The 15,388-nt window shown below is 48.5% G+C and overlaps 1 protein-coding gene across 1 annotated transcript in view; it reads right to left on the bottom strand.

The window, feature by feature from the left end:
- Prune2 (prune homolog 2) overlaps positions 1–15,388 on the bottom strand; it is a 255,447-nt gene that overhangs the window by 90,671 nt on the left and 149,388 nt on the right. The window contains exons 7-9 of the mRNA XM_026781692.1: positions 14,713–14,868; positions 2,934–9,435; positions 1,791–2,553 (exon numbers count right to left, since the gene is read on the bottom strand). Of these exons, the coding sequence (XP_026637493.1) occupies positions 1,791–2,553; positions 2,934–9,435; positions 14,713–14,868 (7,421 nt within the window). The remainder of the gene's footprint in view (positions 1–1,790; positions 2,554–2,933; positions 9,436–14,712; positions 14,869–15,388) is intronic.

Below are 15,388 nucleotides of genomic sequence, written 5' to 3'. Positions count from 1 at the left end.
CAAGGTAGTCTAAGGTTTTCCTTTATTATAAGGGAAAACTCACAGAACAGGAACAGGGGTCCAAAATGCAGGTGTGCAGCAGAGGAAAAGAGGGGCGAGCGGGCGGGACCGTGGCTTTTTGGTACCCTAAAGCCATGCCTCAACCTGGTCCAGCCTCTCAAAGCTGAAAGAGGTTTCCCATCACGGGCTTGCACACAGGCCAATCTAGTAGGGGCATTTTCTTAATTCAGGTTCAGTCTTACAAAATGATTCTAGCTTGTACCCAGGTGGCATAAAACTTGACAGCACACAAACTGAAGCCATGCACACGGTGCTGAGGAGCCAGGGGGCAGCAAATGCTCGCAGTGGCGCCTGTGCACATGAGCTAACGCTGGTCACTAGTATTTGTACTTTTGTCTAGGTCTCACTCTTCAGAGTCCAGGCTTCTTCACCTCTAAGAACAATAGTTCTCAAGCTTAAGTCAGGATCTAAATTTCAGGAAAGAAACTCTGAAGGCAGCTGGGGATGGGGCCTCATCCCTAATACCAGACTCTCCAAAGGCTCCCGACCTAGGCTCCCCTCTAGACCGTAGGCCTTTAGCCTTGTCTTGGGCTGTTTTGTGGTATTAGGGATTGAACCCGGGGTCTCAGGTGTGTGAAACAGGGCTCAGCCACCGAGCTGTTCTTCCTATCCTGTCACAGACACCAGTGTGTGCTCAAAAACCAGCAGGGAGGACATTTCAAATGCATTGGAATAGATCATCTAAAGGCAGCAAAGGGGGGCAGGGAAGTCTCCTCCCTACAGAAGCTGAGTGGGAAGGGTGATGCCCTGGAGGGGAGGGTGCAGAGTCCATTAGCTGCTCATCTGGGCTCTCTCTAGAAGAAAGCAGCTTGACAGGAAAAAGAAAGATTAAGTCAACTGAAATGCTTCGATTTTAAAACTCCTTGCGGTTATCTGAAAAACCTCCAACATCCTCCTCACAGTCCTTACTTCCTCTGTTACTCTGAACAAGAAATGCCATTTGTGAGCCTGGGAGCTGTTTGGACACACACTTTGGTCCCATACAAATTAAGTTCACCGAGTTTAAATCTGAAGGAGGAAGGCTTGAAATCATCCAGCCTCTCCCACTGATTTCTATAGAATTCCAACTTAACTCTTTAAATATGCAAGTGGTCAGGGGCGAGTGAGGCCGAGTTCCAAATACCTGAGTCACAGAGCCTTTGCTATAGATTGTCCTTTACGCTCCTAAACTGAGCAGGGGGCAGGAGGTGTCTTCCCTATGCCAGTTACATATTAACTGCATTAAGTAATTCATGGGGGGCACGTAAATACATGCCACAGTGCACATCACACACACTTTAAAGCCAAAAAGCTATTGTCCCTTCTGCTTAACTTATTTCTCACTATTTTTAAGGGCAAATGAAAGAAAGAAAAATCTTAAGTATTACCAGCACACCCCAAATCTTGAAAGCAGCAGTGACATTCTATTTCTTTTTTAAACATTTATTTTTTTATATTGTTTATTTTCTGTGCATTGGTGTTTTCCCTGCATGCATGTCTGTGTGAGGCTGCCGACACCAGCCTGTTTCAAAGTCACACAGGTGCCGACATCAGCAGGGTGGGAACAGACTAGATGCACATTATCCTTCTGCTGATAGTTGTCTAGCAATTGCTTCTGCTGATGCTCCATCTTCTAACAAATGTCAGAAAAGACATCTCACCCTGGCCCCCTCACATCAGAACCTCTCACTGTTTCCCTGGTTTCTAAACACAATCATTTCCATAACAATCAAACCGACTGTTCTGCTTACCCATTTGGTCTTGGCTTTCGGAGTCTAGGCTCAAGGAACTCTGTCTCCTCCTCCATTTCCTGTGGAGGGATCTTCTTTTTCTGGGAGAGCCGTGGAGAAAGCATTTCCCATTCATTGTCCTGGGTGGCAGCCTGTGCTGGAACCGCATCTAGACCAGCTTGACCTCGGCTCTTGCTCTTCCTTGATTGGCTGCTCAAAGCAGTGACTTCCTCCAGCGCTAAAGTGTCTAGAGCCCTATTTCCTCCCAGACCCTGGCACTGGGGGCCCTTGTCCAAGCTGAGACTCAAGAACTGCTCCATAGTTTTACCAGGAGACCCAGACCCGGGGTCCCTTGTTTCTGGGGCTAAATCAGCAACCTCACTGTGGCCCAAGACCATCCAATTCTGATCTTGTGCAGGGCTTTCAGGAGATGCCCTCTTGTTGTGGTCGGAAGACATTCTCTCTGCAGAACCAACTTTGACTTCATTTAGAGACTCGGGCTGGCATGTGTCTGAGGCCTCTGCTAACTGAGTTTCTGGTAGCTCTGTTTCTCCAGAACCTATGGATAATTTTTCTGATTCGGGTAAGTTTTCTCTTGCTTCCCAGGCCTCCGGTTTCAATGGGGAATCCTTTTCATGGCTTACGAGTATGTAACCCACAGCTAGTGCATGGGGGTCTTCACTTTTCTCGGCCCATTTATCTTCATTGGACTCTAATTTTGTCTGCTCGGGCCCTTTCGTGGGAATTGCGTTCTCTTCTAACTCGACTACATCCTTGATGACACCTAGAATAGGAAAGCAATACGGAGAGAACAGGCTTAATTAACATACTATGTAATCTGTAGTCTTCACAAAGGACCACTTAAGAAGAGACAAGCTGCTACATATTTTTATTTTTGTGAACTTGTTCAATTTTCTCAAGCATAGGGAAGTTTCATAGCATAGGTATTACATTTACATATACTGAAGATGGTTAATATAGCCATTACATTTACATACGCTGAAGATGGTTAGACAATGGATTGGACATACGGTTACTTTCTCTGCTTGCATTGGTAGCAATGGTTTAATAAATGCACTAAGTTAGTTAATGCTGATTCCTTGAAGATGGAGCTATGTTTGTGTATGTGTGTGAGCATAGGAGGGCGGGGAGCGAATTGCTTACCGTGTGGTGGTCTCATGGCGCCACCTGCTGGTGAATCTGAATAATCTGTTTCTATTTCCCAGTCAATATTTGATGGTGATGACTCTATGTTGGAACCCGGTCCTCCTACAGGTGAAGAAAGAGCCTCAGGGTCTTCATGAATATGCAGCACAGTCACCTGGTGTCTAGGCTGCCTGCCGTTGGTCTCAGTGTGGTTTTCCTCCCTTTGATCAGGAAGAGCAGAAAGTAACATCTCTGCTGCGTCACTCCCCAGAGATGCATCATCTGGAGACCCAGCTTCCTGGGCTGTTTGAGTATCACCAGTAGGTTCTGTAAGGTAGGACAGATCAAAGGGAGGTGTGTATGGTGCCAGCGATTGCTTCAGTGTTCCGTCTTCCAATGGAAGATCACCCCCATAGCGGAAATGTTCGGGCTCTTTCATCAGATCTTCATCGATATTCTGGCCCATGACATCATATTCGAAATCACCCCAGGAAGCTTCAGATGAGCAGATATCTTGCTTCCCCGCATCCCCATCTACTGGTGTTTCAGGATGGCCTTCTGATAGTGTTAACTTACTCATATCATCTATAGTGCCTGTGGAAGTGTTGAGGCCTGAGGCTTCACTGAAACTGTGCTCAAAGGCAGCTTCGCTTACATCCAGGCAGGTGTCTGAGGCTAGCAAGATGTCAGTCAGTACAGCAGGGTTCTCAGAAGCAAAAGGTTGCTCACAGTCAAGCAAGGCCCCCGTACCTGTCTGACTGTCAGGACAAAGATCTTCTGACACCCAAGAGCCGTTGCCTTCTTTACTGACCTCCTGATGAGTCAGTGGAGTGTCACCATCTCCATTTCCAGTGCCTGCGATCCCCCTGTCCACGGCTTCCACCTCCGGGTTGGCATCTCCCTCTAACGCCATTAAGTTGGTGTTGTTGTCCCCATGCCTATCAGAAGGTTCTGGGGAACTTTTGGGGGAGGCAGGCTTAGATGAGCCATTTATATCCATCCGATTGTTGATTGGAGGCAGTGGCATCGTGTGTTCAGAGTGGAGTTCTGAACTGTGTGGGAGAGATGCCTTCCTGGGTCCCTGAGTAGGTTCATCATTCATCTTTGGCTCGAGGAGGTAAAGTTCACTGGGCTCCACTTCGGGTCCCGGGGAAACACCTGCATGCGTCTCCATCTCTTGCTTTCCTTCAGAATCGTGGCACACATCAGGGCTGCCGGAGGCCTGAGAGTCGCTGTCATGGTCACAGTGAGTCAGTATATCAGGATCCTCAGTATCTGCTCTGAAGGCGAAAGGCTCTTTGACGTCCACCCACAAATCAGGGGAAGCCGAGGCCAGTTGTCCACCCTCTTGGAAGTTGCCATGTAAAATATCTGGAACGAAGTTAGGCTGGGGCTCGCCGGGGCTGGGGTTATCCCATTCAGAACCCGACTTCTCCGTCAGCTCTGTGGGAGTACTGACTGCAGGGAGATTTTCTGTGACTGTGCTTGAGTGTGTCACTTGGCCGGGATAGGATTTTTCTTGTCCCCACCAGTTCTCTTGTTGGCACTCAGTGGGAGAAACCCCAGGGCTGATGCATCCGTTTTTATCTCTGTTAGTAAATGCTGGGTCTGCATGGTCCCAGACAGAGAGCACAGGTTCCTGACACTGCTCCTGGGTGCGAGTCTCCGCAGGAAGGTCGTCGGCAGTAGAGGGCACAGCTGTTTGCTGGCCTGCATCTTCGTCTTTAACTTGGTTCAGTATTACGAGCTGACTGAACTGGTCAGCATCTGAATCGAGCTGCTTTGGTTGAATGTTCCAAAGTTTCTCATGTGACTTGTCCCCATTGCTATATAGAAAGGGTGACTTCACTTTACCACTGAAGGGATTAGTAGTGTCTGTGTCCACAGGTTCACTATCACTCTGAATGGGTACACCCCAGGGACCCGAATTCCGGAAGACTGGAGAAGTCGTCCCTAAGTTAGACTCCCCCTCTGAGTCAGACAGTGGCTCTGCAGATGTGCTGACATTTGGTCTCCCTTCCTGTAGAGGGCTGGTCCACCACTCACTGCTGTCGGTTGAGAAGCCAAGCATTTCCAACTTAGCAGGGTCTCCATCCCGGGGCTCAGGCGTGGGAGACACCTGCCACATGCTATCTCCCATCCTCCCTGTTTCTGCATCTTTGACCTCCACAGATGTGTCCTGTGTGCCAGTCTGCACGAGTGGTGACAAGATCCACTGACCAGGGCTGCTTTGTTGGCTGTCACAGAATGGGTTTGGCTTGTTCTCTTTCTCTCTTGGCTCTGAACTACCCACAAAGATAGAAAATTCAGACTTGGTATCCTCTGTGGTCAAGAACTCGGGTTCATGCAGTGAATCACAAGCCCCGGATTTGCGCTGAGAAACTTGGCATGTGGCCAAATAGAGCTCCGTCTCCACCAACTCTCCATCACCCCCACCATCATCGTCAGAACCTGAGCTTGTGGATATGATGCTAGTGTCCTCTGGCTGCGCAATTTCCAGAAAGTCAAGTTCATTTTTCTCTTGATGGCTAATCGTTACACTTCCTCCCTGATATGCATAAGAATATTCTGGATATTTATCCATTCCAAGGCTGGATGAAGAGGATGAAGAGCCATTGTTGATGGGAAATTTAGGATCCCTGTGATTAGACAGCTTTCCCGACCCATCCTGTCTGTTTTCTGCAAAGTCCCTCATTTCAGTAACCACTTTTGCTTGGGATTCGGTGGCAAATTGTTCCAGTTCTTGGTGAATCAGTTTGCTCCTGTCTTCTTGATCCTCTTTTTGAAGTTCAGTGTTGGGTCCGTGGGTCCAGGGCAAAGCCACTGGAGACTCATTTGGATCAGGACTCGACATACTTGAATGAGTACATTCACTGGAGAGGCTGTCTCTGTCATAACTTCCTGGGGAAAGAGCTTCCGGGAAGCTGCTCTCGGGGCCATGGCCTGCAGGATTCGCAGTTGCTTCATAACTTATGTGACTGTCCCACACGTCACTATCTATAGCGCCGTTCCAATCGTCCAAGGTTTGAGGAGACTCATAAAGCAGCTTTTCATCCGCTCTTCCTGACTCCAGAGGATTGCAGGCTTCGGTTTTCTCAAGTTCCATATCAGATAAAGGCATATGTTCTATTAGATGAATCCTACTGGAAGTTGTTTCCGTTTCACCTGAATTTCTGACATCCACGAGAGATTCCTCATGGGTCTCTTTTGTCTGCAAATCACTTGTGGGTGTCTCTGTTTGCACAGCAAAGGAGTCTAGAGTATAAGGCTCCTTCTCGACTTCTAAGGCTTCCTCTGGTCCCTCCGTTTGAGGACCGGAAGTGACTGGAAGAGAGTTGATTTTGCCTGATGCACTGCAGATTTCTTGGTGTTTAAATGCAGCTGAAAAAGACACTGCCTGGTCACTGGCCTTTTTTCCCTCCACCCCGGAGCCTACCGCTGCCTCCTTGTTGAGATGCCCACTGCTAGAGGCTCCCAGGCCTTCAATCTCACTTTCACTCTGTCCGAAAGCACGGCCAGTCCATGGGTCTGACTGTGTGACACGTTCTGGACTCTCCGGCCTGGTCACCAAGGATGCTGTGTCACCTTGGGACTCTGTCCACATGTCCTGGTCATCAGGTTGAGATGTAAGTGCTGCTGACTCACTGAATCCAGAGGCTTCTAACATGGGACTGTCTTTATCATTTACTGAGTGCCCGGGAATTTCAGGAGGCCAAGTGCTTTGTCCCATATCTGTAGTACTGGGTGGGCTTGGTAATCTAAATGTCGGCATATTTTTATCTCTCATGACAGAATCCCAAATACTGTTTGCAATTAACTGCCCACTCTTCTCATTTAGGATATGGTATTCACTGGGACCAGTGTCCCCAGTGGGCTCGGCAGAGGCGGAGAGGTCCCAGTCTACCTGGTTTGCTTCCTGATGCTCTGTGCCCCAGGGTTCCAGCTGCTTCACTGAGAACCGGGTTTCCGGTTCAGTGCTTGCAGCTACGTAACCTTCTGCTTGACCATCTCCGCTGATAGCCACGCCCCCACTGCAGTCATCCCAGTCCAGTTCGTTGTCCATGTCCGAGATGGTCGCGGTGGACTGTGTGTCCTCCAGAGCCACTCGGTTCCATGTCTCAAGGCTGTCGGGGGCTGCCTGGCGTGAGTTGGTGTTGCTGTGGAGAAGGGTGAGCTGCCGGTTTGCCTCGTTGTAGAGTTGCATCATGCTGGGGTCATCGTAACTGGATGGGCTGCTCTCCCCTCCATCGTCCTCCCTGGAAGCATGCTCGTCTTCTGCATGCTCGATCTTGAGTAAGTCTTTATCTGGCGGATGTGCGCCATTTCCTTCAGGTGTATCGTCTGCAGGGGGTGATGCCCACATGTCTAAGTGCCCGGGACCGGAACCAATTCGATTTCTCTGAGACTGCTGGGGTGACGTTGCGAGAGACTCAACATCCTCTGCAAGACAGTTAGTGTCTTTGGCCTCAGAACCATTCTCTTGAGCAAATGGCTTGTTTTCCCTTTCCTTTTCATCTCCAGCGTATGTTGGCGACGTGTAAGAGTCAGAGGTGGAGTAGTTGGTGTCCAGGGGGGATGGGACTGAATCTTCTCCTAGGTTGGATGCGCTGTAATCAGAGCATTTGTATGACAAAAAGGAGTCTTCCCAAGGAGCCGATACATCCGACCCTTTTTTCTTAACGTTCTCCTCAAAGAGGCTCCAGGAACCTTCCTTCCCATATGCCCTCCTTCTGGCTGTCGCATCCACCAAACCATTCTGGTCTTCCCCTGGCAGCTTAGAAGTATTCCACGTTTGACCCAGATCAGAAATGGGGCTTCTAGATGTAAGAATATTATCCTTGGGGCCGCTGCTCGTATTGCCCCAGATTTCTGGAGCAGCATCTGCATTGACCTCAACAAGGGAATTGTCCAGTAGGTCTGCAGCAGGGAAAGAAAACCCGCTTTTGGCCATAGCCCACTCATTCGGGTCCTGCACAGGCGGCATCTCGTTGTTAGTGGGATGAAGATTCCAAGTGTTGTTTAGAGTCTTGGTGTTGTTTTTCTTATCAAATGCACCCCAGGACGGGAACGGCACTGAGACTGTAGTGTCAACCGAATCCGAGGGGTTTCCCCAGGGCTCGGGCATCATTGTTGGGGGGTGGCCTGAATGCCACAAAGCAGCGAAGTCTTCTATGAGGTGGTTTGTCCCTTGAGGAGAGGCATCTGTCAAATGCGGCATCTCTCTGGGTGGATGCTGACATTTCAAGCTCTCCTCCTCCTGGTCATGCGTATCTTTGCTGCCCAGTTCAGGCTGACCAAATTCAGATTCCCAGGGATCTGACTTTGGGAATCCGAGACTTTGCGGTTGGAAGGCGGAATCGGAGGTTCTCCTCTCAACGGGGCCGTTCTTATGCTCTTTCCAGGATTCAGGGCACTGGAAGACAGGCTCTTGCTCACTGGGGCTCCACGCATCCACGATATTTTTCGAGTCAATTTCTAAGCCACCCCACCAGCTGCTGCACCGTGTGCGGGTCGGAGGCGGCCCCAGGTGGGTGGCGTCTATGGCATTTTGGATCATACCTTCAGGATAGAGTGGGGCTGGCGCTTCGGTTGACGGTGAGAGTTCTGCAAAGCTGTTCATAGGTGTTGGTGGGATCCTCTTCGCAATATTCTTCAGCCGTGGCGGGGAGGAAGGTCCGTCTCCCACAAAACATGCCAGGCTTAAATTACTTTCAGAGTTATCTCCTGAACTTTCTTGTCCCTGGGCAAACTCTTCATCAAATTCCACAAGGCTGTCTTTCCCGGTCTCTGACAAAAGTGAGCTGGAGGAGTAATTAGACTTGCTGATCCCCATCTCACCAAGTCCTTTGGGCCCCGCGGAGAGGTTTCCTTCTGATGAATCACTGTTGGGGAAGCCGTCTTCTGGAGAGTAGTCTGCAGAATGGGAAGATGGCTGGGATTGCTCAGAAGCCATGGGTGCTGGGTCAAAGTTGAAGAGGTCAAAGTGTTCACTGTGTTCCTCTGCAACTATCCCTTCGGGGATGGGGCTGTAGGAGTCAAATCCTGGGAGAAGGCTGTGGTGAGGCCCAGCACCCTCTCCCACAGGGCTGTCATCACTGAGAAACACTGAGCTCTCCTTGGATGAACGACTGCTCCTGATGGTGGCCAAGCCGCTGTCGGGACTAACCAGGTCTATGTTGACATCTGCCTGAGCCTGGTTAGAATCGTTGAGCTCTGGAGGGTTTTCTATGAAATTCACAGAGCTGGGCTGTGGCTCTATGTCAGAACCATAGAGTTCCATAATTCCTGAGGAGCCCTGGGACAGGGGCGCGCTGCCTGCCACAGCTTCCGTGGAGGATGTCCGGCTGTTAGAGACCATCTCTGCACACCTCCTGTTGATGACTTCCTTGACAAGAAGAACCACCTGGTCACAGGTCACAGAAGGGTTCTCCTGCTGGTATACCAGGATCTCGTCACAGCCACATTCAAATGGCTCCAGTTCCAGGCAAGGGTTCTGACTTTCTTCCAATTCACAGCAAATCTACAGGGAGGCACAAGGGTGTGTGTGAGCGTGGAGATATCCCTGGCATTTTGTCTTTCTCAGCTTTTCACTAAAAATTTGTGTATTTTCACATATGTGTACTATAACAACATCATTCCTCACCTTCTTTTCCTCCCTCCAACTCCTTCCATTCCCCATTCCTTCTCAAATCTATTGCCTTTCTTCTTTATTTTTTTGCCATGAACCCATACACTATATATGAGTAAATGTATAACTATAACTTGCTGAGTCCATTTAATGTTTCTCATATATGTACATTTTTAGAGATGATCACTCGGTGATAGATAACTAATCAGGGGGCTCATTTCTAGAAAGATTGATTGTCCTAGCCAGTTTTATATCAATTTGACACAAGCTAGAGTTACCCAAAAGGAGGAAACCTTAACTGAGAAAATGTCTTCATAAGTTCTAGCTGTAAGGCATTTTCTTAACTAGTGATTGATGGAGAGGGCCCAGCATTGCGAGCAGTGCTACCCCTGGGGTGGTGGTCCTGGGTTCTATAAGAAAGAAGATTAAGCAATCCATGAGAGCAAGGCAGTAAACAGCACCCTTCCATGGTCTCTGCATCAGCTCCTGCCTCTGGGTTCCTACCCTATTTGAGTTCCGGTCCTGACTTCCTTCAGTGATGAACAGTGATGGGGGAGTGCAAGTCAAATGAACCCTTTCCTCCCCAACTTGCTTTTTTGGTCATGGTGTTTCATCGCAGAAGTAGAAACCCCAAGTTACTGATTCTCCCTCTCTCAGCAATCACAAATTGCCTCCATCTCTTCTTCTGGGGCTGGGATCTTGTGAGCTTCCTGCCATGAGCATTAGCATTTCCGCTGGTGGTGTCATGGTTTGGGTCTTATTTAGGCAACCACACTGTTGAGGATGCGTGGGTAGAGCTTCCTTGTCATACACGGGAGATAAGCTCACAGCAGACATTCTGGTCCTCTGGTCCTGCAGTCTTTTCACACACACATACATGCACGTATGCACGCACACGCATGCACCCGCCATTCCACAACATTCCCTGAGCCTTAGGTGTAGGGGTTGTTTTGTAGTGTATCAATTGCTGATGGGTACCACACAGTCACTTGGTCTATGGATTTGACCAGTTGTGCTTTCTATAATGATCTCCGTCTATTGCAAAAAGAAGTTTTTTGGATGAGGGGTGAGAGTCACCATTAGCAGACTGCGTCTGGGCACAGGATGTGAGCACTGTTGGTAAGGCCTGGAGGGTGGATGTGGCATGGCTAGGCTGACGTCAGAAATGCTGATCAGATTGACATAGCATATAAAACATGCAAATGGGACCTGGGGATTGAGAATGGTGGCCTTAAAATATTTTATTTATGTGTGCCTGTGCGTATGTGCATGTGTGTACATATGTGTGCGTGCATGTGTGCATATGTGTGCGTGCATGTGTGCATGTGTGCGTGCATGTGTGCATATGTGTGCGTGCATGTGTGCATATGTGTGAATGTGTGTGCATGTGTGTGCATGTGTGTGCATGTGTGCGCATGTGTGCATATGTGTGGGTGCATTGTGCATGTGCACATGTGTGTGCATGTGTGCATATGTGTGTGTGCATGTGTGCATATGTGTGTGCATGTATGTATATGTGTGTGTATGTGTGCACGTGTGCATATTTGTGAGCATATGTGTGCATGTGTGTGCATATGTGTGCATGTGTGCACGTGCATGCATGTGTGAGCATATGTGTGCATGTGTGTGCATTTGTGCATGTGTGTGTGCATATGTGTGCATATGTGCGTGTGTGTGCATATGTGTGCATGTGCATATGTGTGTGCACATGTGCATATGTGCGTGTGCATATGTGTGCATGTGTGTATGTGCATGTGTGCATGTGTGTACATATGTGTGCATGTGTGTGCATGTGTGTGTGTGCATGTATGCATGTGTGTGTGTGCACATGCCCGTGTGTATGCTTTCCTTGGAGGCTAGAGGACAACTATAGGGTTGTTCTCAGAAATGCCATCCACCCTTTTGAGACAGGGTCTCTCACTGGCCCAGAGCCTACCAATTTGGTGAGACTGGACAGCCGGCAAGCCTCAAGGATCTTTGTCTCTGTTTTCCCGGGGCTGGGACGATAAGCCTGTGGCACCCTGTCCAGTTTTTTGTGAGGCAAGTACTTTCCCAAGAGAGTCAACTCCCCAGTCTCTAATAAGTGTGGGCCACTGTGCCAGGCTGACTGGTGCACATGACTTCACTCAGGGCTTTGTACATGCTGGGCCAGCTGTCTACTGACAGGGCTGGATCTGTCCATCTGTCTACAGAGAAGAGCACCAGCAACTGAGACCCAGGTACCACTGTACCCAGCTTAGCCTGGCACCAGCTCTTTCTCCAACCCCATTCAACTTAACATTTAGATTAGTCAGCTTCTCCATTTCACTGGTTTCTGGGAGTCACCGGTGACTGTCTTTAAAATCACCCAAAGCCTTTCCTAAGTGTAATATAGCACCATCTTCCAACAGCTGTGATATTTGAGTCTGCAGAATCCCTGGGTGCTGACCAAGCATTTGAATAGGAGAGGAAGCCAGCTCCAGCCTGGCCCTGATGGAGTGTTAAGGCAAAGGAAGAGGTGAGAGAGGGAAAGGGCCACAGGTTGTGCCTCCCCATGGCACTCAGGCCCTTCTTTTCCTTCTTGCCCTGGGGAGCAGTGACATGGAAATCCGAGCAGACAAAGGCACCTGGGAGGCGGAGGGACACTGAGCCAGACAGCCAGCTCCAGGCCAGGCCCAGGCTGCAGCACTTGGAAGTTTAGGGAACACCAGGACTGTTTTGCCATGCTGAGCTTTTGAAAAAGCCCTACATGGGGCTGGAGAGATGGTTCAGTGGTTAGGAGCACTGACTATTCCTCCAGAGGACCGAGGTTCAATTCCCAGAACCCACATAGTAGCTTACAACTGTCTGTAACTCAAGTTTCAGGGGATCTGACACCAATGCACATAAAATTAAATAAGTTATTGTTTGAAAAAAAAAGAAAAAGCCCTACAGGATTAACAGGGGTTAAAAATGATGGTGGAGAGAATAGCCTCAGAAGCTGTGGAAATGGCCTTGATGATAAAACAGAGGCTTTTGCCAAGTGCTTATCCATACCAGCACAGTCGTGTGTCACAGCCAGAAGCCACTGCAATGGCCTTGATGGTAATCGGCAACACAGCACAGTTGTAAGTGTGTGGCGCCCAAAGGTTCTTTTCTTCTCACAGTGATACTGTGCAGCTGTTTGTTTTGTTTCAAGCTTTGTTGATAAGAAAACAAAAACTAGGGAAGGACAGGTGTATCAACAACTCTATGCTGGTGGGAGGGGACCTGAATTCTGAACTCTGTGACTGAACCACAGAGGTGGACTCTTCACCTTGTGACCACAAGATAAAGAAGGACCCCGTGGTGCAGAGCCTGTCCCCTTTGGGTTGCTGGGAATTTAGAGGAGCTGCTTTTGAAACTGTCAGTGGGGTGAGGAGAGAAAAGGAAGTGCCGGCTCCAGGGTTATGACCACTTCCTTTGCTTAAAGAAGCTTACTTTCAAAATGACTTGGAAAAGAGGTCTGCTCCCCAAAAGTGCTTTGAAAACTAAGATAGCATATATGTGGACAACTTACGTCTTCTATCTACAAAGTTATGAGCAAAAAAGGGTAAAATATACCCTTTGTTATGGTTTGGCAGTAAAATATCCCTCCATGGGCTCATGCACTTGAATCCCTGGTCCCCAGCTGTTATGGGGACGCTATGGAACTCTTTAGACACGGTCTAACTGGTGGACACTGGCCTGTAGGTTGCAGGGGAGCCCTGCTTCTTATCTGGCCATGTTCTTCCTGATCCGGTTGCAGTGTGATAAACCACGTCCCAAGCTCCCACTTGCCACAGATGTCAACTGTGGTGCCTTCTCTGCCATGATGGACAGTAGCTCTGAAACATGAGCCAGAGGAAATCTCTCTCCCATTCGTTTGCTTCTGCCAAGGGTTCTGTCACCGCGACAAGAAAGGTAATAGCACACTCTTAGGTCCAAACGCATAGTGTGTTAGCCCTGGGAAAGCCACAGTGGCGATTTGACACACACAGGTATGCAGGTCAGTGCAGGGGACACAAAGTGCACCATAGCAGGGGTATCATGTTCTTATCTGAACTCGAGAAAGCAGTGAGAGTAGATACAGTCATCGTGAAGGAGCCGAATGGAGCTTTAGAGGACACAGGGAGATGCTGAAAAAGAAAAGTGGAGACTTTGCCTCTCGCCACGCGTGGTAGCCAAGGACTCTGACTCGCTAGTGAGGTTCATGTTAACCAGTCATTATATCCACATCAATCTCAATGTTAGTTATTAAGTATAATAACTATTTGGAATCATAAATCCAGGACCTGTTGTGATCAACTTTCTTCTTCTCCTTTTCCTCCTCTTCCTCCTTCTCTCCCCTCCCCTCCTCCTCTTCTTCTTTTTATTTTCTAGGTTTTGTGTTAAAAGGCTCAACTCTCACCCTACAAGATCCAGCTGCTTACCCGAGCACCTTCACTGTGTGTGCTAAGGCATCGGATCACTTGTTCTAAACACCGGGCACCACATGGATATTGAGACAGTGGCTAGATTGGTTATCACCAGGGAATGCTCTCAAAAGAAAACAGTGTAGAAAAGGCAGACTTGCTTTCATTTGGGTGAGAAAGAGCTGGTAGTTTTCTTTATGGGTTCAGTCTATAAGGGGAACAGTTGTGAGGTTGTGCTATGGTTTTGTGTCACCGTGCAAAGGTCTGCGCACTCAAAGCTTGGCTCCCTACATGGTGGTGACAGTATTGATGGGGTAGAATCTTTAAGAAGTGGGGCTAGCAGAAGGTCGTTAGGTGACAAGGAGGATTAATGAAATCTTCAAGGGACTATATCGATTTCCACGGGAATAAGTTGTCACAAAGCAAGTCTAGACGTTTGCTTCCAGGTTCTCTATGCGATGCTGTCCTCGAGAAAGCCCATGCCGCATCAGGGCACAAGTCCATGCCCTGTTCTCGAGTCTCAAGAACTGTGAGCCAACAAATGTCTCTTCTTTAGAAAGTACCTGGCCTCTGGCATTTTGTCAGCAACACGAAACGGACTAGCAGCCTTTCTAAAATGAAACAATGCGTGATATGCCCCAATTTCCCTACAAGTCCAGTATCAGGACTCTATCTCTTGGGCCTATTTCTTAGAAGACAGCAGTCTGTTATTACTTCTTATCACATGTCCTTAATTCCAGAAGCTCACCATCAGTGAAACAGACCGAGGAAGGCTCACCTGGCTGCACAGTTCCAGATTCTGGGAGTACACCGCGATTTGCTGTCTCTGCTGCTCCTCCAAGGTGTAGCTCGCAATCAGGATGAGGACATCAAAACCAAACTTGTCTGTGAAGGCTTTCAAGTCACTGGTGATGTTGCTATGAAACAGGCAGTCCTGAAACGACAGGCGTGTGAGATCAGCGTCAAACTGCCTGCTTCAGACAGCGGCCGCACATCAACTCAGGCCTGTAATGCAACAGGACAGATAGTTATCACCAGAGGCAAGTGAAGTAAATGCTTTGAGAAATTTCGGAAACACCATGTTCTGGCTTAAAATACACTTGACTGATTTGTTTCCCAAACCAAGGAAGAAATGTCTCTGCCTTTATTATCAACCCTTTAGACAGGAGTATATTTTTATGAAATATTTATCAAGTATTTGAAAAGCACATCTCATCTTTTATGATACCCATATAAGCATTTCTTTTGGCTCTAATCTCAGTCTGTCACTAGAAAAGCAAGAAGCATCATACACCAGGGGTCTGCGTGATTGTCTCCCTTCCTTCTGATGTGGGAGGGTCATCTGTCTATTGTTATTTTCATTGGTTAATAAAGAAACTGCCTTGGTCCTTTGATAGGACAGAAAATTAGGTAGGCGGAGTAAGCAGAACAGGATGCTGGGAAGAAGGGAAGTG

Source organism: Microtus ochrogaster, chromosome 8 (assembly GCF_000317375.1).
Source record: "Microtus ochrogaster isolate Prairie Vole_2 chromosome 8, MicOch1.0, whole genome shotgun sequence".
Classification (NCBI taxonomy): Eukaryota; Metazoa; Chordata; class Mammalia; order Rodentia; family Cricetidae; genus Microtus; species Microtus ochrogaster.
The sequence above is the reverse complement of the archived record's forward strand: the minus strand, read 5'-3'. Positions and strand labels throughout refer to the sequence as shown.